The sequence below is a fragment of the Zonotrichia leucophrys genome, chromosome 3 (genome assembly GCF_028769735.1).
Source record: "Zonotrichia leucophrys gambelii isolate GWCS_2022_RI chromosome 3, RI_Zleu_2.0, whole genome shotgun sequence".
Taxonomy (NCBI): Eukaryota; Metazoa; Chordata; class Aves; order Passeriformes; family Passerellidae; genus Zonotrichia; species Zonotrichia leucophrys.
Genome location: NC_088172.1, coordinates 59,471,579 through 59,494,419, shown reverse-complemented (window position 1 = coordinate 59,494,419; position 22,841 = coordinate 59,471,579). Strand labels below are relative to the sequence as shown.

Here is a 22,841-nt window from a genome sequence, read left to right as displayed (position 1 = left end):
ACTCATCTTCCTGTCATGCCCTGGAAGATTTCACTACTTTTTTGTTCACCCTGACACTTTTGCTTTGGCAAACTGAAATACAAACCTTTTATTGTTGATAAGGAAGTAAGAGTTACTAACAAAAATACTGAATTGTCTCTTTGCCCTGTCTCTCAATAAATGAGTCTGTCGCTGGAGATGAATGTATTCAAATAAGCTAGAAAGCAAAATCTGAAGGCAATAATTTTGCTCTTTTCTAGATGGCAGTTGGCTGCCAGAGCATCCCAAGTATTTTCATCCTAAGTATGTAACATGGGAACCTAATTCTTACTGTAACAGCAGTTCTTCAAGTCAGAAGTATTCAAAAGGGTCAGGCCATGAAGGACAGCAAAGACAAAGCTAACATGGAGGAAGCAGACAACAAAGAACATTAAATGTTTCCAGCTGGGTTCGAGTGGCAGCAACCACCCTCACTTCCAGAGGGAATGCCTGAATCAAAATGTGATTTTACCATGGGCAGAGTGTTGCTCATGTGAGGAGAACAAATGGAAGTCTTCTGAAGCACCTGCCAGCAAAGCTTAACAAATGCTTAACATCTCTACAGAGAAACAGATTTTCACAATTGCTTACACATAAAGCTAAGGGATGCAGTGCTGGTTCCTAGCAGAGAAGTGAGTTGCTCTTGGGATCCCACAAGTGATCTGTTTATCCAAGAGAAATAATAAAGAATAGCTTTTTAGGGAAGAGAGGAACTTTAAACAAAGAGAAACCCTTTTACCCCAAGAGGTCACACAATACTAGTAAGTCCATCTAGCAAGCACAACAGCAATGATCTTTAGAGAAAAAGTTGGTATAAGATTTTAAATCTTGAAAAGTCCAACAGATGGGCAGAGCACAGCATTGAACATGAACTGCTTTCTTTAAAATTTAAAAGATTAATATTCATTTAGCATAAGGTATCCACACTTGTAAAAAAATTCAATTTTCAGTTGGTGAACATACATTTTCCTCCTTCAGAGTAAAAGAATTAGAGAAAAACAATTCAGAATATTTTAATAATACTACATGAGGCAAGTACTGCTGGGGTGGACATCTTTTTAATCACTGGACTTCACTGTGTCACAGCCATCTGGTGCAGAAGAAAAAAGTTATATCTGAAATATGCATCTCTGAAATTGTTTTGCTTATCAACTGCAGCAGAGTAATTTGAAATGCAGGAAGAATGATACAAAGGGAAGACATGTTGACTAGCTTACCCAATGCAACACTGTTCTAAATCACAAAAAAATTATTTAAAACATTAATTCTATTTTGCATTTATACTTTTAATTCCTTCTCTAAAGGAAGAATGGTTTTTATTAGTTGGTAACTATTAAAACATACTACTTTGTAATTAAATGGAACTTTTACACCGAAGTTAGTAGTTTTTTACACTGAAATCTGTCTCTACTCATATACGCAAGTAATTAAACAACTGAGTACACAGAGTTCCCTGTTCTTTAATTACAGTGATGTAAGGTGAAATATGCTCTATATTTACTGACTGTTTATCAATTTGCTTAGTTTTATTTAGATAGTAGTGACATTATTAAAATATACAAAAAAAACCCCAGGAAGAGAGATGCAATTTTAACATGCTATTTAGCTAAGAAAAGGTGTAGAGGAAGGATCAGGAAATGCTTGCATTTCAAACAGACAATGGCATAGAAAGCAGGACCTGTGGTTAATGAATAGTGTGAAGTATTTTTGGTGAAAATATCTGGGTTTCCCAAGAGCTTATTCTCTTCTGCACCACCTTCACCCATAGACCAGAACAGATTCACAAATATGTAATTTAAATTTTTAGTCAAGTTGTTCAAGTTACCTTCAAATTGCCATTGTGTATGAGATGACTATATTCCAGAAAGGCCAATGTACTCAGTCTGTCCTTGGGTGAGAAAACTTTCTTATGATTATTGAGCATTTCAAGACACTCCTCTTTATTGTGTTTAACTGATAGCTCGTGCCAGCTTTGCAGTCTGGTTTTCTTTACAAATTCAGCAGCAAATATACACTACTAAATATTGCATTTATTAGCTTAAGCCTTTATACTGCCTGCCAACTTTGTTTTTATTTTACGTAAGTTATTTCTGCTACAGAAAACTCCATTTAGCTCACTGGAAAAAGCTCTTTGCTTATATGGTCCCTCCAGGACTGTAAGTGGGGAAAGCCACTTTCACAGCTCCAGCTCCCTTAGCGCTGCTCTCCCAGCAGAGAGAGGCACTTGTGCGGAGCCCAGGAGCGCTGCCAACAAGGTGAAAAGCACGAGACTGCTTTCTGTGGGGGGCAGTCTGTGGGGGCAGGAGCAGCCAAAGGCAGCGTGCTCCCAGGCAGGGAGCCCAGCGCTCTGTGCCACCCTGGCAGCACAATGCACTCCTCCTCTGGATGTGATGCTGCAGTGGCACAGGGGTTTCTGGAGGTGTGCAATTCTCTGCTCTGCTCACACACCTACCTACAGAATGTCCAAGCAGACAGGAACAGCCACACTCTGGAAGGCTGCAGGGGCTGTGTAAATTTTCTGGCTCCTGTTTGTTTGCCTTGCAGCACAATCATTGGAACCACAGAGCATGAAGAGCTGTGAGGTGTGGGCTGTTGGGTGGTGTGAGTTGGGCCTGTGCCTGGCTGCAAACTCAGCCTTTTGATAAAACAAGTGAACTCAGCCTAAATAAAGTTCAAGCACAAAAAATAGCAATGTTTTAATCTTAAATACTCTTGAAAGGCTCTTTAATACAAATACGGATGAAATCACAAAACTGCCCCTTGAAGTCACCTCAAGTACCTCTTCTCATCATAGAAGCAAAATGGAAAATTAGGTAGATCTGGCTTAAAGCCAAAATACCAATCTGCATATGCTACATAAACCATGCTGCCCCACCGAAGGACCCCCATTTTATGACCTTTGAGACAGCTACCCAGATGGAGGGCAACAAACTATACTATTTACTTCTTAGGGTTATTTTTTAAAAATATGTTTGCTTTGGCATTATTTTCAATTACTGGAAGAATGTACTATACAGTAATGCACCTCCCAGGGCAGCCTGCTCATACCTTAAATTAGGACTAAACTGGTATGCAGATAGGAATGAAGAAAATTAAATTCTTTTGGGTTACCACTTGATGAGTGTTTACTGTTACTTTCCACACTCTCACTTTTTTTTTTTTTTTTTTAACTAAGAAATGGACATTACTCACTGCAGCAATCCAAACCATAGGGAAAAGTGAGTTTTATAACTTGTGGCTCCAAAAACCCTGAATTGCCATATTTAGACAAAATGATCCTAAAGGCATTCTCCACCTCAGAAGAAACCTTCAGAACTATGTGCTCTCCAGTGTCCTGCTGTTTTGGGGGGTGCCGTGCAGAGGCTGCTCCTGGATGGAGCCACAGGGAGCCAGTGTCCCTGGGGCCCTTGAGGAGAGGTGAGGCAGTCTGGAGGCTGCACAGGGGGCTGCAGGCCAGCAGAGCCGTGGCTTGCCCGGCTCACACGCGCGGTGGAAGAACGCCATGCCGAGCTGCGCCGCTCCCACGGCTGTGAGAGAGAACACGGTGGCTGTCACTGACACAGCAAACTCATTTCCTGCAAACGGCAGGGAGGCCCCACGTCTCAATTGTATGCAGCTGAGTTACAGCACATACCTACTTCTCCAGAGTTTTAAATGGAAAGAAATGTGTGTCACTGTGGCTGGATGTGACATGTGAAGGGGCGAGGGTCTCTGCTTGATCTGCCTCTCATTGCTGTGGTGCCAAGCAGGGCTCTGATGGCTACACTAGAAATTCGCCTCTGGAATGTTCAACTGGAGCTTAGCAAAAAATTTTATGGCACAATTGATTTGCTTTACAAACTCGAAATTTTTAGCCAGGCACTTGAAGGATATCTGGAAAAGGACATTTCGGGGAGAATGGATGAGACACCGATGTGCTGGGCTTGCATGTCTTTCCAATGGCCACTGGGCTACTGCTGCTCAGGAGTCTCAGCACAGGGCAGGTCCCTGGATCTGAGCTGGAGGAGGGATGGTGTGCTGCAGCCACACTCTGTGATGGAGCACCTTGCTTTGGCTCACATTTGTTAATGGAAAGCAGGGATGGTGGAGAAAATCTAACAGAGACACTGACCAGAAATATATTAAAAATTAAAAGTGATGGAAAAGTGAAGTATCAATTTGTCCCACAGTATCTACCAACTTCATCCAAAATACCATGAATCCCAGTTATTAACCTCTTTACTAGAGGTTAGTTTAGTCTCAGTTATTCACACCAACAAAATATGGCTTCAGTTTTAACAACACATAGGTAAAGATTGGACCCTCACGTGCATACTGGTGACAGCTTGCTTGGCTTCAGCACTTCTGTCCTGAATTATTGTGGTGCTTTGCTGACACAGAACAACTCCTAACTCCAGGGGATTAGGAGAACTCTCACACACTGGCACACAGCCATTTCCTATCTCCTAAAGGTCAGGTATGGATCTCTCTGAAAGAGCAGCTCTCCAGAGGTCATGGAAACTCCCAGAACTTCAGGGATCTGCAATCCTAGGCAACAGAACATCCTATTATTTATCAAACAGGGATCTTGGGAGCAAATACACCAGCCTGTATTTGGCCCAGACACTGTAAAATGATGGAAATAGGTGAGATAGCAATGTTCTTTCTTCTTCCTTACCACTACAATGAATGAAGAAACTGGAGGAAAGAATAGTCTCCCTGTAACCTTACACAATTTCATGACTTATATTAACATAGAGAAGAATGCAAGAAGCTCTGATAATGACAGGGTGGCACAGAAAAATGGAGGGATGCCAAAACAGAGATTAGCCAGGAAGAGTTCAAAGAGATAATCTAAAAGACACGTAATCAAACAACTACTGATGTTCAAGGATGTAAACACTAAGGAGGCATGATATAAAATCACAGCAAGGAAGAAAGATGAAGAAAAAAGAAAATAAAAGTTAGCAATAAGTCATAAATAAATATCAGCCCAAGGAGTACCTTGGGCTGATAAGCCATAAATCACAAATATCTTCCGACACTATACAAATAACATATGTTTAGAAAATATTGCAGAGGTCAGCACTGCACTGGTCTGGATGTCAAGTGGACAGTGCAACAGCGATATGAATTCAACAGTGCTCTTACATAATTTGAGCTGTTAAAGGCATTATATCACTGTTATGAAACACTTGCCATACAACACACTCAGCAATGCTAATATATAACTTTCTTCAGCTACTACTCTCTGAAGTCTTTTCTCCAACCAGTAAGTATAAAGAAATCTCTAAACTCTCCTCCTGGAAATGTCACAGTGCTATGCCTTTGCTCCTACCAGTTCAGAGCTCTGGATCCAACAACATGGATTTCCAGCTGCATGGGACACTTCAGCCAACCCTGCTGTACAACACACTGCCTCTGATGCTGTCCTCAGCCTGGAAATGTGCTCTATCTCACACAAGATCAGATAACAAATCTCAGCAGCATCCTCTAAGAGACTCCTTCATTTGGTGCATTTTCATGTTGCATTCCCAGTTCAGGTAGGTTAATGCAGAAGAAAAAGAAAAGTCGAAAATTAATCCACACTGTTAGAATGAACAGGCAGATTCTTATGAGAATGTGGTCAGGTACTTTTATAGCCATTAAGCAACTTTTAAGTTGAACTAGACAGAGTTGGAGGTGCCAAAACCAAAGTCATCTGCAGAGGAAATGCCAGGATTGTCTAGTTTGAGTTGCCGAAAGAACTGCTATGGTTGCAGCTCATATGCTGCAATTTCTAATGTATCTTTTACAGCTGTTTAAGAGTTATTGAATGAATCCAGTCAAATCTGGATCTGACAAAACCACAAGTTAAAAATAGGTTCTTACAGATGGCTTGTGAACAGTGCTGCATAGTAGGTTAATCAGATACTAACATTATCACTTTTTTGCAGACAGAGGAGAGAGTTGCAATGACCAAGACAAATTTCGGGAGTGCTTATGAGCAGGAAAAGCTTCACCACAGCTATGTAATGCAGAAAGCCTGCAGAAATACAGCCCAGGGCTTGAGAACCCAGAGCAGGCATCTTGTCTTTGTGCTTCGAGTCACAGTAGGCTGCTATCTGTGATTTTTGTCCACAAAAAGGAAATGATGAAGAGGTGTGCTGTGCAAGCTAAGATGTCCAAGAGGGATGGAGAGAGGTGGAGGTATCTTTATTTCCATATATAGTATTGGTAAGTGAAACACTGGCATACAGCATCCAGTTTAGTAACCACATCCTAAATCAGGAAGAGTATGAAAACAGCCTCAGAATGAACACTGGGGCTGAAAGGGACACTTTGGAGAAAGATGATAAATTTGCTCTGGTCAGCTTACAAAAAAAAAGATGATTGAGAGGTGACTTGTTTACAGCATCTGCATATTTTCATGGTGAGAAAACTACAGGTACTGAAGGGTTGGAAGCAGGAGTCAGACAAATGTGGACTTGAAGTATGGCACTGCTTTCTTGAAGTGGTGAAGGTGATTAATTGTTAGTACAAAATGAAGACACTTGATTGGTATCACTTGAAAATTGTGCATCAATGATGGATGCACAATTGAATGAACTCCAGATACTCTATGCAGAAGAGAGACTGTGTGGCCTGCAGCACACGGGAAACCAACCTCAGTGACCCAATGATCCATTTAAGTCTTTCACAGATTCAAGTTTTGAACATCTTGCTTGTGTCAGCTTCCAAGTCAGAAGCACCGCATGCAAAAGCCTTTTTGTCACTTCATTTCAGATACCTCAGTGTGAATGTCTTTTTTGGAAGATGTCTGAACACCAAATTTGATACATTTTCCACTTCTTGACTGTTCAAACTTAGTGGTCACCATCCTGTAGTATCAGGGCTTGCAGGAATGGGAAATAATCCTATATTTTTTCAAAAAAATATTGAGACTATAGCCTTAAAAATTGTTAATTCTTAATGCAGCCTCTTATATGCTTAGCCTCTTAGACTTAAGCCTAAGTCTTCCAAGAGCATATATAAAGAAATAAGCAGTCATATGTAACTACTGAAATGAAAAATGGATGCAAAAATACTAACTAGGATATAACTAATGTCTAGTAATAAAACTTATGCACTGCCAAGGCAAAATCACAACTGATAGGAGTTACAGGACTGGGAAGATGGATGTTGTAGTATGAAGGCTGCTATTAAAATGGGGGGAAAAAGGTGCTATTGGTTCTTTTCTCTCTTGTGAGAAAGTTGCCAGTTCCAAGATGATCTTCTCCCAACCATGTCTGCACATACACAGCTGAAAGCCCCAAAATGGTTTTGTTTCTTATTATTTCAAGTTACAGGCGGTCAAGAGAAAATTGTCTCTTTTGCCCTTAGGTTCTTTTGTGTATAATGAGTGACTGAAGGCAGCCAGGGGCCGAGGCACTGCTGAAGAAGGAAGAATGCTACCAGAGCAGAAACAACACACTGTTCCTTTCAAGTTCACCCCCTCCTGGCCCACATCCCGACTGCCTTGGCCAGCTGCCAGGAGATCGGGACAAAGGCTTCCTCCTCTGGCCAAAACCGAGGAAAAAGGTCTGTTGTTTAACACAGGCAGACTTGTTTCAACAAGAGAAAAAAAATAAAAAGAAGGGGAATTATATTAACTAGAAGCCCTGGGAGAGGAGAGTAATCTCATAGTGTGGCTAATGCAATTCTCACCCAGTGCTTTTCCTGGAGAGGGAACATCTTGATTTTCTACTGTTCAGGCTAGGAGGCAAAGTATAATGTCCCAACAGGGCTAAGCCTTAAGGCTGCCAGGGTCTTCATGTCCCCTGAGGTCACTATGAACCAGAAACAAGAATTCATCTTTTCTCCTTCCAGGAAGGTCCAGGCAACCCACTCCTACCCTCCATGCCTGCATTAATAGGCTCATGTGAAGGTCAAGTGTCCTCACTCACAAAGACAGTAATTCCTATGCACCTAGGAGACCTCCAAGTGTCTGACAGATAGATAAGCCAAACATTTAGCTTTCTCAGGACTTCACAGTGACCAAAACTCCTGCTGGATTTCCACAAATGCAACCCAAGTCAAGGTGAATTCATGCTTGGGTTTTTCGCTGCCTGTGTTACAGAGCCTGCAGCCATGTCTGCAATGAGGAACCTGGGACACTTGGGACTTGCTGTGATTTGAGAGTTTGTGTCTCTGCTGGAAACCTTGGAGGCAGATGCTGTTGCAGAAGTTACAGAGATACAATGGCTCTTCATGCCAACCTCAGCATTTTAGCAGCTCAGTCACAGGTGAGGGATGGGAGTTTGAGAAAGGCAGAAGAAATTCCCTTCGTCTGGTGTGACCTGCTTGATCCCAAAGCACTCCCTCAGAGGCTGTATCACAGGATGTAGTGTCTCAGTGACCTGTGACAGGAGACTTCCCCTGGCAATTCCTTATATGCATGAGAGCTTTTGGAAGCAGGCCCCAACTCAAGGATAAGTATAATTTTAATCTGTTTGGGTTAATATAAATGAATACAAAACATTTTTAGGTGCTTAGAAGGTTTTCAAACACCATCAAGATTTACACATGCATGTACTTGCTCTATATTCCAAGCAACATATTTTCTTCCAGAAGGAGTGTGAAAACAGCATTTCTGACATGCTTACAAGACTAAGATCTTGGAAGATAAAGGCTTCCCTATGCACTCCATCCATCTGTGCCAGCCAGAAGCAAAGACAGCTGCTTTTGTAGTAACTCTCACCTGTCTTCTGGGACTGACACGATGAGCTCCAGCACACCCTCACCATTCTTGCTTGTGTGTCAGTACCAAGAACAATCCATTGAGGGAACAGGGCTTGCTCAATGATCTTTTTAAATTCAACTCCCATTTAACATTAATGTACAGACCAGGAAGAGATACATGGGTGCATCACTTTGCCATCTATTACCCTGCTTACAGGAAGTATATTCTCAGTAGCCTTAACTCTATTGCTTGTTAAAGGACTTAGCTGAACACTCTGAAAGCACACATGATTCCCAATGAGAGACTTACGGGGCATGAAAAACCATTGCTCCTGCACTTAATTGTGTAAATTGTCTTATGTCTGCAGTATTTCAACCAGTAGTTTCATGCCAGTGCTAGAGAGACTGGCTAGTATCAAAGTTTCCAGGATAGTCTGCACATTAGTTTAATGACAATACTAGACCTGACATAATGACTACTGTGCTTCAAAGTTATACTGCACAAACCTTTCCCTTGTGATTAACAAAAACAGGAGATAAAATGATCTGCTGTCTTTTTCCATTTCAGTATTTACAGGAACTCGTAAATGTTAACACCTCTGAATAAGAATAAAATGAGACAGAAACCAGGCAATGTGACAGCAATTAGGAAAAGCTCTACAAGATAAATCAATTTTGGGACGGAATGAGGTTACTAAAAGGAGCACTATGCGTGCAACAACCTAGGCTTTTGTGGAAGAACATTGCAATTTTCTATAAGGCAATCTTCAGGAGTGGTAGAATAAAGATATTCAACATTACTCACAAAACCTGCAATAGTAGAAGTTATATCAAGATAAAGAGAGAAACCTGTTGAGGCAGGCTGGACATAGTCAGCAGTCCAAAAAAAAAAAAAATTCACCTCTGGCTCAGTGTACATTTGTGTGGAAGGGACATTGACCACATTGATGTGTGTGTGCACTTACACATACACAGGTTTTCACCCAGGCTTAGCGCTCAGTGGGTGAGCAATGCACACAATCAGGTTTTGTCCTAGAATCATAAAATCATTAAGGTTGGAAAGACCTCCAAGTTCACTGAGTTCAGCCTTTGACAGAACACACCAGGTCAAGTAAATTATAGCAGTAAGTGCCACATTCATTCTTTCCTTGAACACTTCCAGGGATAGTGACTCTACTACTTCCCTGGGAAGTTTCTTCCAATGCTCAAACACCCTTTTAGTGAAGAAAGTTTTCCTGACGTCCAACCTCAATGGTCCCTGGCACAACTTAAGGCCATTTTCTCTTGTCCTGTCGCTGGTTCCCTGGCAGAAGAGACAGACCTGGCTACAATCTCCTTCCAGGTAGTTGTAGAGTGGCAAGGTCTCCCCTGACCCTTCTTCTCTCCAACTTGAACAAGCCCAGTTCCCTCAGCTGCTCCTCATGTGACTTCCCCTCTAAACCTTTTACCAGCTCTGTTGCTCTCCTCTGGACACCCTCCAGCACCCCAATGTCTTTCTTGCAATGAGGAGCCCAGAACTGAACACAGCACTCGAGGTGTGGCCTCACCAGCACCAAGTACAGGGGGACAGTCACTGCCCTGGTCCTGCTGGCCACCCTGTGTCTGACATAGGGCAGGATGTTTTTGGCCTTCTTGCCTACCTGGGCACACACTGGCTCATGTTACGCCAGCTGTCAACAGCACTCTCAGGTCCTTCTCTGCTGGGCCACTCTCCAGGCAAAAATCTACTGGGGGGGTTGCAACTGAGTGCACAGCTTTGGGAGAGACACACATGGAGCTGTTGAAGGAGGAAGGGTACATCCAGTCCAAACAGCAGAATCAACCTTGGCAGCCAGTGTGGGGACAGATGCTGCAGCTAGATTGCCTTCACATCCAGTCTTAGTGCTGAGTATGCAGGTCCTGGAACCCAATTAAATGCCTGGATGGGGTCAAGTTCGTCAGTAAACCCACAGGTGCTGGGAGTACGAAATTGTGACTCTGAGCTCTTCAAAAAAACATTTCTCACAGGCTACTCCAGTATGTCCAGTGACTGTGGTCATCAGCTTCTAAACAAACAAAGTAACCTGGGCACATCACGTTCAGCTGAAACTTCATCCATCTGCTTGCCATAGTGGCTGACAGCATTTCTGGCACATTACCAGAGCATTTAATTTTATTAAGTGCATTTACTGAAGAAATGAAAACTCTTAAACTGAGTAAATATAGAGTCCTCATAAATATAACTAGGTTTTTTTCATTTTGTTTGAGCAACAGTGGGAAACAAAAAACTGCAAGGCTAAAGGAAGTGAAGGGGCTATTTATGTAGCATGGGAAAAATTAAACTGAGATTCAACACTTTAAAGTGGGTGACATCTGTTTATCAAAATACTTTTGTTGTATCTTTTGCTTTTTGTCTCTTCCTGCTAAGACTCAGAAACAGGGATGCAGTGCTAGATTCAGCCTTTGATTTCAGCAGCAATCTGGGCAAGTTCTGCCATTATTTCAAAAGCAAGATATTGGTCTGGCAGTGCCAATTGCTAATAAAATACACTGACACTATACACTAATGGTATAATGTGCCATTTTTTCACTAAATTACTCACACATGTGTATACAGTATGAAAAGATGTGTGTGACTAGTTTTTCCCTTTTTGCACATGAGATACAAAGTGGCTATGTGCTTAAATTTTTATTACTTTTGAAGGAGTGGGATGCACACCAAGATGCGGTCTGAAAGGGTAACTGAAGCAGTCTGTGAACTGAGCAGATTAATTAAGCAGGAACTCAAACCACTGATTTCCACAAGTAGCTTGCAAAAACATGCACCAAGGAAAATAATTTTCAATGATTCAAAGCAGAACCTTTGGCTAAGTGGCATATCTGCCCTTAAACTAGGCTAAATACTAAGTACTTTCTGCAAATGCACAAAGTACTGGGGCCTGCCAGGGACTCAGTACCATATTCCAGCAGGAGCAGAAGGCAGTGCCAAGTAAATTCTGAAATTTAATATACAGACAGATATGCTTTGCAATTTCACTGATCTTCTGTTAGCAAAGCCCAAGATGAACTGGGCTGACATCTTTGGTAAACTGTTTGCTGAAGTGTAAGACAACAGACTGAGTTTTCTCACTCTCAACCACTTGCACTGGCATGTCTGCACCAAAAGGCAAAGTTGTACAAGATGCAATTTGTTCTTGTTATTTTCCACTAATAAGGGCTAAAAATGGCCGACTATAAAAAGGGCTTACTGCTCTCCAGGAGCTGTTCCTGGTACATCTGGATAAATATATATGTGTATCAGGATGTGTGTATGTGTATGCCCATCATAAAAATGTGTTTCTTTCAAGGGCTTAGAGCACTCATCTCACCCTTTTCACTATGCTGACTGGAAAGAACAATTTGCCATTTGCAAACAAAACAAAACAATCTTAACACAATAAATAGTTTCATTGTGCTTACAAAGAATGCACACCCTCCATGCTTAGCATCTCACCTGCTCATTACAGAAAATCAATGAATTGGCTTTGCACACAAAGTCATGAACTAGACTAAGTACCAAAATTCCAGAAAGAATGTGAAGTCTTCAAAATGCTATTTGGTATCCAGGATTCCCAGCTGATGTCCTGACTCTAGTAGCTTTTAATTGCCATCACAGACACTCAAAATTTACCACTGAGTTTACCACTTACTGAATTAAATAAGAATGGAAATAGATAGGGTAAGAGTCTAGAGTGGAAAAAACTCCACACCTGAAATATCCACAAATCCTGACATAATAACTCCAAGGAAAATGTGGAAGGCATGTGATACTTCTGTGGTGCAACTGGACAAACACTAATCTCTATGAACCAGGATTCAGCGCAGAAAAACAGAATGAGGACTTCTCAATCACCAAAACATTAATTGTGGGCAGTGAGTGGCCAGAGATGTAGCTAATCCAAAACTGTGCTGATCCAAACATCTTGGAGAGAATATGGAGGAAGCAACTGGTGAAATTACCTCACTGCTAAATACCTGAGCAGGTTGGTTCAACCATCATCCCTCACCCCAGTTGGTCCTGCCATGCTTCACTCTCTTCAAGACCCTTCATAGTTTTACTGTCCAAAATCCTTCCCCAGGTTCCCATCTTCTGCAGTTCATTCACTCTCTAGCAGTTGCTTTGGTCACCATGCAGGGGTTTCCTGAGACTTTACTGGAAAAGATCTTCCTTTTCATTCACCTCCTTTGCTCTTGGAAAGGGAGTCCTGGGCTTCCGCTGTGCTTCTGTACCCCACAGAGAAACTAAAGTTATGGACTTTGTTCCTGGAATCACTGCAGAAAAATATAGTGGGGTGCTAAAAAAACCCAAAGTGAAGTCCACAAAAGAGTCCCAAACAATTCAACCAAAACTTAGATCAAATAGCACTCAATGATGCACAGATCTGTCTATTGGATAGGCAAGGAAAGCACTAAGAAGGATGACAAACTTTGTTTTTGTACTCATACCTCATCCCTGCTCCTACAAACACTACTGCATGTCAACTCCTAGCCAGCGTCCCTGTCTACCCTACTGTACACCAGCATGAGTACCAGCATGAGTCAGGAGTACTCCTGCTGATGAACTCCAGACAGCACTCAGGGCACCAAACAGACCCTAGAGAAAGAAACAGCCATTTACCTCTCTTCACTGGTCACACAGAGAGTTCAGTTTCCCCAATACATAATTTAAGTACTGACATTAAATAATATCAATACCCAGTGAAGTATGGCAGGTTTGTCAGCTGTCTGAAGACCCTTCAAGGGTGAGTCATGGCTACTGTAAAAATGGCAGAGCACTCATGGAACAGTAGAGAGTGGAAGAAAACTTAAGACTTCAATGCCCAGAAAATATTTAGTGGTATTTAGGATAAAACAGAGTTTTTGGTGAATATTTTCATTCAATGTTTTAAATAAATTTGCTTTGGCTATGCTGTCACTTCTGTCATGTCCAATTTCCACTAGCTTTGGGAAGATGTATATTATATATCAGTCACCTATTAATTCCACATTCTCATTTTATGTAACAGAAAAAGCAAGTGTTCGTGCCCAAGCAGAAACCTCCAAACTTGGTAACATCCTAAAAGCTACAGGAGCACAGCTCTGCAAAGCACTGTGGGCTCTGGTTGACTGTGCATGCCCCTGGCTCCCTGCATGCACCAAACTCTGCTATAGCAACATCCATGTGCTCCCTGCCCCTGTTTTCCCTACACACCAGCCCAACACAACCACTGGCTCTCCCAGTAACTTGTGCTGCAATTCCTTCTAGTGAGAAAGAAGCAAAACCTGAAAGAGGCCACCCCTTCTGTTCCCTTTTCTTTGCTAGATCCAACAGTACTCTATCAGTCTGTTTTTCCCCCTCCCACTCCACAAATACCAAGACATAAAATAATGTAGGTGATGGCTTGGAAATGATTTGAAGCAGTCAAGAAGCAGGAGGAGCAGAGACAAGACAAGCACACAGTTTTTGCTCTAAGCCCTACCTTTGCATGCTCTGCTACACCAAAGATGTGATACCCATAATGACTTCTAGGTACACATGTACCCCAAGAACAGCAATACATCACACAGAAACACAACTTCCCAGGCTCTTCAAAACTCAGTTGAAAGGAACAAAATGGAAGAAGACAAACCTCATTCAAAACTTGCATTACACAAAAGGCATTAAATAGAATCATATTGAAAAAGGCACAACAATAAACTATATTATTTTATCATTAATCTGTCAGAACACAAGAAATTAGTTTTTTTCCTATGCTGGATGGATAGAGCTGAATAATTCCACAATTACAGGGAAGCCAGCCCAGAAAAAACAACCACAAGGAAAGCAAACTGTGAGGAGAGTATTTCAGGGCCTGAGAACAGAGCAGGAGTGCTTGCGTGGGCAGACAACAGATGCTGCTCCAGCAAACAGCAGAGCAGAGAGGGATGGGTAAATGCTGGCATTTACTTGCTGTTTTAACTTAGGCAACTGGAGGAAGATAATGTAAGACACTGCCTCCTGGATAGCTTTTGTATTTCTCCTGAGTCTCCAATTATTATAGTTTTCTCTCTCTTCAATATCCTCATTTCCCCTGGGTATGCACTGACCAGCAACTTGCATTCTCTAGAAATCCTCCCACTAGCTATCTGGAAAGAAATTTATGCTAGAGGGCATAACCCTCTTCTAACATGTAGATGCCTTTAAAACCACAAGTCATCTTCAGAAAGCAAATTGCACAGAGATGCATAAAGAATTCCTCCAAGACCTATTTTGGAGGCAAGTGAATTCAGCCAACTCACAAACATCAGCAGTAATTTCAATTCAGTAAGCATGACTGGCATTCTCAAAACCTTCGCCCAAACCACACAACCTCCTTGCACGTGCACTTTTTCTAAAAATATTTCTTCTTGCTCTGTTTTTGTGTTCACTTTTTGCCCTTGGCCTTTATGATAAAAAATTTCTGGGTGAGCCCTGGAGAACCGAGCAGACCAAACACTAATTCTCATATGGAATTTATTTAGAGGGGAAGAAAAAAATCCCTCAAGTTGACTAGTTACATTATTTTGAACTGGTTTTATATTTTATGCGTACATAGTGGAGCTGGAATTTCAGGGCTGGCTTTTGTTTGCATTCATCATGAAACATTTGTTATATGAGCTGCTGCTACCGCTACCAAAACAGCTGCTGCTCACTGCTAGAAAACCAGAGGCCAACTCAACAGTTTCTTTCTTTCTCCGGTGAGTCTAGCTGGAAAATGAGGCCTGGTGTGTCTGCAGAAAATGACCTTTCTTTGGCTTCGCTGTCATCCTTGCCACCTTTCGCCTACCCAGAATGCAAACTTGAAAGAGAATGGATAAATCAGAACAAGAGCAGGCACGTTCTGATGCTCCTGAATCACCTACCATTAAACACAAATCAGAGCTACAGCTGTGTGAACTCCCTGCTTTGCAGCTAGGGCAGCACTTCCAAGGGGAATGCCTTTCTTTCAGCTGCTCCTGCAATTCAACCAGGATTTAACCCTTCTGTCCTGCATCATCATTGTCTGCCATCTGGAAAAATTGAGTAATGACTTGATCTAGCATCACATAAAAATTTCTTCTGTAGATGACTGCTTCCCCATCTGATAATCTGTGCACTTTCCTACCAAGCTCCACATGGAAGAGGACTCAGAGCATCCTTGGACTGCAGCTCTGAGTGCCGAGGACAGACCTCAGCTGCACTTCAATGAGCTGAATTTTAATGCTTTGCTTTGTCATGATTAGTAAACCACTTCAGTGTTGTTTTTGTTGCCCCCTGGTAACTTCATGTCACCACTGACTTCCCTTACCTCAGACATGGCTTTTTAAGAGAACATTTGTCCCAGGCTGGAGCACAGTCCCTTCAAGACTTCCCTGTTTTTTTTAAACTAAGGGGGCACTAAGAAACAATGAATGCCTACCTCTTTCACCAGCTTTATCCTGCAGGAGACCACTCTTTCTCCTGTCCTGACACCCAAATTTCTTAAAGAGCTTTTGGACAGAAACCTTGCTGAAAATAACACCTGTACCATCTCATATCCCTGTGCTTGCTTAGTCCTTAAAGATTTTACAAATGCCCTGCTGACTTTTCCCAAGTGCGTATTAATCATATCCTCCATTATAGTTCCTCCCAATATGTCAATTTGATTTTTTCATCTGTTGGTGTCTAGGTGACAATTGCAGCCCTCTAAAAGCTTGAGAGTGATCTTACCTATTCTTCCAAAATAGCTGCTGAATGAATCAGGAGACTGCCAACCACAGAGCTGGCAATTTCAGTTTCAAAGAAATCCTTGATGAATACTTGCTCTCACAGCAGCATCCCTAACACTGCTGTCCTGGTTTGAAGGAGTAAAGACAGCTGTGGAGTAAAAAATGCAACACCCTAACATTTATCTGTATTATAGATGGCATGTAACTGAAAAGATATTCAAACAGAGTGCAAACTCAAAAGGAAAGGTTTATAAAGTGCAGTAACAATGATGGAGATAGGCAAAGAAAACTGGAGAGAAGATAACAATAAAAGAGCACAATGGGAATGCAGTTTGGAAGGGGAGGAAACTGGGAAGATGAGCCTAGAGAGAAATGGAGGGGGAGGATGCTCTTTCATGCTACATTTGAAAATTTGTGATTCAACTCCAAGAACAGAGAAAAAGAAGAGAACCAGAATCCTCACAGCTATATTTAGTGAAACCCTCTTTTCTTGCTATAGCTTCTAGGAGAGCAAGTTTTCAAGAGGACAGATCAAAAAGGCTGGGAAATTCCAACAAGGAAAGGAAGTAGGGAAAATAACTCCAAAAAAGACTTTGGAAGAGCAAGGGGCCAGCTCTCCAGCACCATAAACTGCCTTCAGGGCAGGTAAAGCAAAGGGGTTCACAGGAAGGAGCACAGGCAGGGTGTGAAGTTGTGCTCAAGTGAGGAGACACACCAGCTGAGAGCTACACTGCTAACATATTTACTTCATTTTAATTCTTAAAATTTTGTCATCAAGAGCTGACCCTTGCACTTTGCTGAAATTCATGTTACTAGTTCTTTCCCTTCTTTTCTAATAGCAGCAACAGTGTCCTTAAGATGATTTTAGAGCACAATACACTGTGTCCTCTGGGAGCAAGTGGTCCCTTTACAGATGTACCTTGGAGATGTCTCTTCCCTAAGACTGTCTGCCTGCACTTCTCCCAGCTGCCCACTGCCTCTCTCTCCCCGACTCTCTTCTCAGTCACCTAGCCCTGATATGGCTCGAAAAAACCCTTTTGGTGTTAGCTTTATAAAATGCCTTTTGCAAGTTGCATGCCTTGCTATAATTTCACACCTAACTTGTCAGAATTTATGCTCTCTCATGTTTTCCCAATTTTAATTATTACAACATTTAAATTACTATAGCAGCTGATTTGCATCACTGTAAAAACCTGATATTAAATTGCAATGTTTATGTGAAAATCTAAGTAATTCCTAAGGGATGGCTCCTTGTCCCTGCTGTACAAACATTACTAATAAAAGTGTTTTAACACCTAAATTTCTTTTCTATAGCTACCCTATCTATAATTCCTGGGCCATCAAAGATACTGGTAGTTGCACTGTTCTTGCAGATGCCTTGGGAGTAAGAATAATCAATTTAACCCGCAGCCCATTGTGCCACTGATAAAGTGATTTAGTCTGAGAAAAAAAGTACAATAACTTTATTTGAAGAGTGAAAATAAGACTATGCTCCTAAAAGTAAAGTAAATAGTCAGCTCTGTGATCTGCTTTATATTGCTCCTGTGTCTTCAATACCAAATATGCTTTTTTTCAATTAAGAGGTGTTTCTCCCCAAACACTGGCCCTGAAAACATACTGTGGGATACACTGATTATTGAGCTAAATTCTCAGTAGTTTTGGTCCTTTATTAATAAAAGCTTTTTATGTTTCAGCCTCAGTCACCTTGCGCAGCTTGCTTGTTTCCATGTAAGTGAAATGAGGACCTGTTCACCTAGGAACAGAAGCAGGTCTATTAAATGGAATTTAATGGCTCCTTCTCTATGCCTTCTGTTGCCTGGGCAGAGGGCAAAGTTGTCAAAGAAACAATCTGCATAATCTGTTACCACTGTAATTTTGGTTTAAATGCTATTTTTAAAGCAGAAGCAGTAAGGGAGCTTTAGTGAAATGCTACTGATTAAAATAGCATTATGATTTTATTTACCAAGTTACTCAAGAAGGAATGAACTGTCATTGCAGGCTTTAACTGCTTGTCATTAAAATGTTTGTGGTACATTGTCATCAGTAACCCTGGATTATTTATGAGATATCACTAATGCTGTATCCAAATGCAGATTTCCTTCTGTGCTGGAGCTTTAACAAATCTGGCTACCCATAGGTTTTCCATTTTGTGACACCAGGAACAGGAAATATTCAAAAGATGCATCGGGGAATCAACCTTAGATGAGCAGCAGGAGCACACTTATAAACCATAACATCTTTAGTGACTGATATGCTCATTAAATAAACATGACAGTTGCTTGGAAGATATCAGCACAAAATGATCTCCTGACATACACAAAAAACCACCAAGACATATGGATTCTTGATGTGTGAGATGTAAGGGCTTGTTTGACTGGTCCCTCGGGATTTAGAATATAAATAATTTTTGTTTTTACTGCAAGACAGTATGAAATTATATCTATGAGGGTTTAGTCCAAAACCAGACAACCCATGATAGAGCTGATGAAAAGAAACTGAATGCAAGTGACAGGAATAGGTGGGATGAAATGCAAAATCTGTAGGCTGAAGTCTTGGAATTGCACTAAAAGACAAAGATGATGCAATAGGTGGTCTCATAATCTTCATAATCCTACAGACGTACAGAAACTTTAGCGAGGGGAAACTGTTATTGATAAAGAGGTTCAGATGAGAATGCAAAAAAGTAAAATTTGTTTGGCTTCAGGTAAAGACCCTGCCATTTGACAGGAAAGAGGAATATGAAAAAGGTGGAGGAGAGGAACAGGAAAAAGATAGCAGATTGCAGAGTACAAGCTGGGTACAGGCATGCATTATAGCTCACAGAAAGGCAACCTTGAGTAATTCTACAAAACACACCCAGCCTATCTCCACAATACAATGCTGTTTGTCAGAGCCAGTCTATGAGCTCATGTGTCCAGAAACTGTATTAGAAGAACAACATTAGATCTAGGTTTTTCAAACAATGATTTAAGAGAACATGGACTTCATCTTCCAATACAACTGATTCTAAGCAGAGCCTTTACAAATTCAACGCCCATGAAAATCCAGGCCTAAAATAAGGATTTAAAAATCAGTACTGTAATTAGCAAGAAGAGAAACTATATTCTTCTTTGTCATAATCAGTGGTGAGATCTGGAAGGCAGCCAACATCCAAGAATGCCAGAAGAGCTGGGAAAGGGAACTAAGGATCAACAGCAGCCTCATTCCTCATTTCTCTAGTTCATGAATCATGCCCACTATCCTGGCCTGCCAATGGGAAATATGTAAATTTCTCACCTGATCTAAATGATTGTTGCTGGTGCTGCTGTACTCAGCAAGTCAAGCACTGCTCTTGACTCCAGGAGACAGCAGAGCCATAGTGATGTGTTTGGCAAAGGGACACTAAAATCCCACTTCCCTGCACTGCAGGCTCAGGGAGCAGATTCACCCAGATCGAGTGCCAGCCCTGTGTCAGGATGTCAGCTGCCTCACTTTTGATCTCAAAATGCCATTCATTTGGGGCCACAAGACGTATTTACAGGCAACCTCTCTGCTGTGTAACTCTGCACATATGAGCTAACTCAATCTAACAAGTACACATTAGCAAGGAAGAGCAAATAGTTAGGACTTGAGCCTGGATCTACACAAGCTCCATGTGGGTTGGAAAGCCATACCAAACTCACTTGCCACACCTTTACTCCTGGTCACATCTTAGCAATTAGACTATCTTGGATAAATCTTTTGGTGCCACAGTTATGGTTTTCATGTCACACACATATTGCCTGAAGTGGCTTCACCTTCCTCAGCAGAACAAGAACCACAGCTGTTATAAGCTGTAAAGCTTTGCTTTAAGCTCATCACAGAGAAACTTTGCTTCTGAGACAAATCTTCCAAAGACCTAGTGGCCCTTTTGAAAAACACAGTCATGAGAAAGCCCAGAAGTGCTTAAATCCTTTCAAGAGCTCCTATTCTTAAAACTGCTTAGCTTATTCACAAAAGGATTTCAAACCTCTGGAAGACAAAACAACATATTTTTCTTTTATGGGACTGAAAAAGAAAAGATACTTTCACTGACTATCCTTACCACTCATTAGTGTATCCACTAACTTCAAGGCATCCTGGATCAGGCAGTCTGGTTTTTCCCTGCTCTCCAAAGCTTGTATCTTCATGGCCAAAGAGCTAGATAATGTATCTACAGCTTTTGATAGTACCTTCAGTTTTATAAAACAAACCAAGAACAGATTAGTTGTGCAGAATGTCCTAGATGCTATCGACCTAATAAAAAAGAAATGTCCTCAGGGACATGCACTGTGACTCTTCCTCTTTCCCTGCCCATCTTGCACACAGAACAGGGAATTTGCTTTACAAGAAACAAAAGTACAATTAAACACTTTTCCTCGATCTTAAACTGCATGTTTTAGCATTCACGTCGTTTTACAGCATTCCTCTGTGCAATACCGAAAGTTGAGACTTCAAAGCGGGAAGCGAAGAATGGTCTGCTCACGCTTTCTATTTTCAGAACAGGATGTTGGGCGATAAGAGAAGGCCCCCCCGGCGGAATGTGAATCCACGTGTGCCGCTGGCGCTGGGAGCGGCGCACACGCGGGCGGATCGCTCCATCTGCTGGGCACAGCGGCGCTGCTCACGCTCTCATCACACACGGCAGAGTTACACAGGGAGTCACCTCCCAACTCCAAACTCACGCTTTGCCTCCACGGGAAATTGGCAATTTTCCTCCTCTGTAGAAAATTTTCAGAGTCAGTGATTCCTGTTCAAAGTATTACATAGGGGAAACACAAAGCTCTAGTTTTAGAGTGCAAGGCAAAAGAAAAGACAGCATATCTGGAGTCTCCAAAGCTTTTAAACATGTGAATGTGTTTGAAATTTTAGAAGTGATACCAAAACAAAAAATCCACAAAAAACCCCACCCAAAACCAAATTGAACAAAAAAAAACCCACCACAAAACCCCTTCAGTATTTACATTAAAACTAATCCACGCTGATTTTATTCTCTCAACAGGAGTGCAGGTGCTTGTAGGAGAGAGGAGGGTTGGGCACTTCAGCACAGGAGATGAGCCAGTGTACTCCCTTCCCATTTACCCGTCACAACCCCTTCCAGAAAATACAGCTCACAAGAAGCCAGCAGACTAAGAAGCCTCATATAATTTTTCCTAATTTCTTCTTTCCTTTCATTTTGTGCTAAACAAAGGCAGAACAAAGGACGATAAAATGATCACTATTTAAAAACACTGTACAAAAAGCACTGACTCCTTCCACTAGAGTCCTATGATCATTTCTTGCTCAAAGTTTTTGCTCTTGGAGGTGGTGCCTGTAAACACATTCACTACAATTTCTCAGGGGGAAAAATCCCTTGTTCCTGAACTTTTCCAAATGCATAGCATCTGAACCATCTGAAGGCATGGCCCACTTTCAGGGCTGGCCTGGCACAGGAGTGATCTTCAGCACAGCACAAAGACTGCTGAGCTTGATTTCTCCCTTCTCCTAACTCCATCAAAAATGCTCTGCTTCCCAGGACCTCAGCTCTGCAATAAAGACAAATGGCAGCATCTCTCTCCTTAATGGGTTTAAAGAGAAGGGGAAACTTATGAATAGAAAATGGCAAGACTGTATCATTAACATTCATGAACATAGCAGATTTAAAAAACGAGGGTTTATATTACCAGGGATAATACTACTACTACAGTTTAAGGCATTCCCTGTAAATGCAATTCTTATGGGAATTTTCATTGCATTTTTTTTTTTAATTTGCAGTTTACCTAAACAATATATTTTCTTTCAGCTGACAGTGTGAGTTATTTCATTGTATTCAATAAAATTCAGTGTCTGAAAAGCCTAAAGTCAGTTTTCTTGTTGTAGAGTAAGACCTATACATTCTCCACGCTAAATGCACCTTTCAGGAAACAAAGGGGTTTTTTCCTGCTACTGGGAAGAAGTGTTTTTATAGGGCTTCTGGTGCCAAAGAAAATTTATGAACTCCTGAGGTGTGAGGATATGGCTCATTTCTGAGGTGATAAAAAAAACCATTTTATTGCCTATTGTTTTACACTGGATGCTGTTAACTTTTACCCCATGCCACAGAAACTGATAAGACAGAAGAAAACTCTGTTTTGCTGAGTATGGTAGGTACTTTTTTGTTTCTTAAAAGCAGCAAAGATATGAAACCCACATGTGCCCATTTCAAAAGAAAATGAGTAAATATTCTCAGGGTTCTAGCTCCCAGCCAGATTACAGAAGTGAGCTGCAGCCAGCAGAAATGAACAGGACTGACCAATCTTTTTTTCCTTTAGCCTCTGAGAGTGAGGAAAGATTTTACATGTCAAGTTTTGTTATAACTATTTCAGGCCTTTCAAAGAGTTAAAGAATACTTTCAAGTTTTGCAATAAATATATTCTAAGGCTCTGCAATTGGATCCTATCTGCTTCAATGCTGGTGAAAAAAAG

The 22,841-nt window shown here is 41.4% G+C and overlaps 1 protein-coding gene across 4 annotated transcripts in view; it reads right to left on the bottom strand.

The window, feature by feature from the left end:
- Positions 1-22,841, bottom strand: part of UST (uronyl 2-sulfotransferase) — a 151,797-nt gene that overhangs the window by 3,660 nt on the left and 125,296 nt on the right. Inside the window, exon 8 of one of the 4 annotated variants that reach the window (XM_064708423.1) lies at positions 12,833-12,939. The exons of 1 other annotated variant lie outside the window; for it this stretch is intronic. In XM_064708423.1, coding sequence (XP_064564493.1) covers positions 12,866-12,939 — 74 coding nt within the window. In that variant the 3' untranslated portion in view covers positions 12,833-12,865. Of the gene's footprint in view, positions 1-12,832; positions 12,940-20,437; positions 21,149-22,841 lie in introns of those variants that run through there. 2 more of the 4 variants (XM_064708421.1, XM_064708424.1) reach the window with 2 other exon arrangements.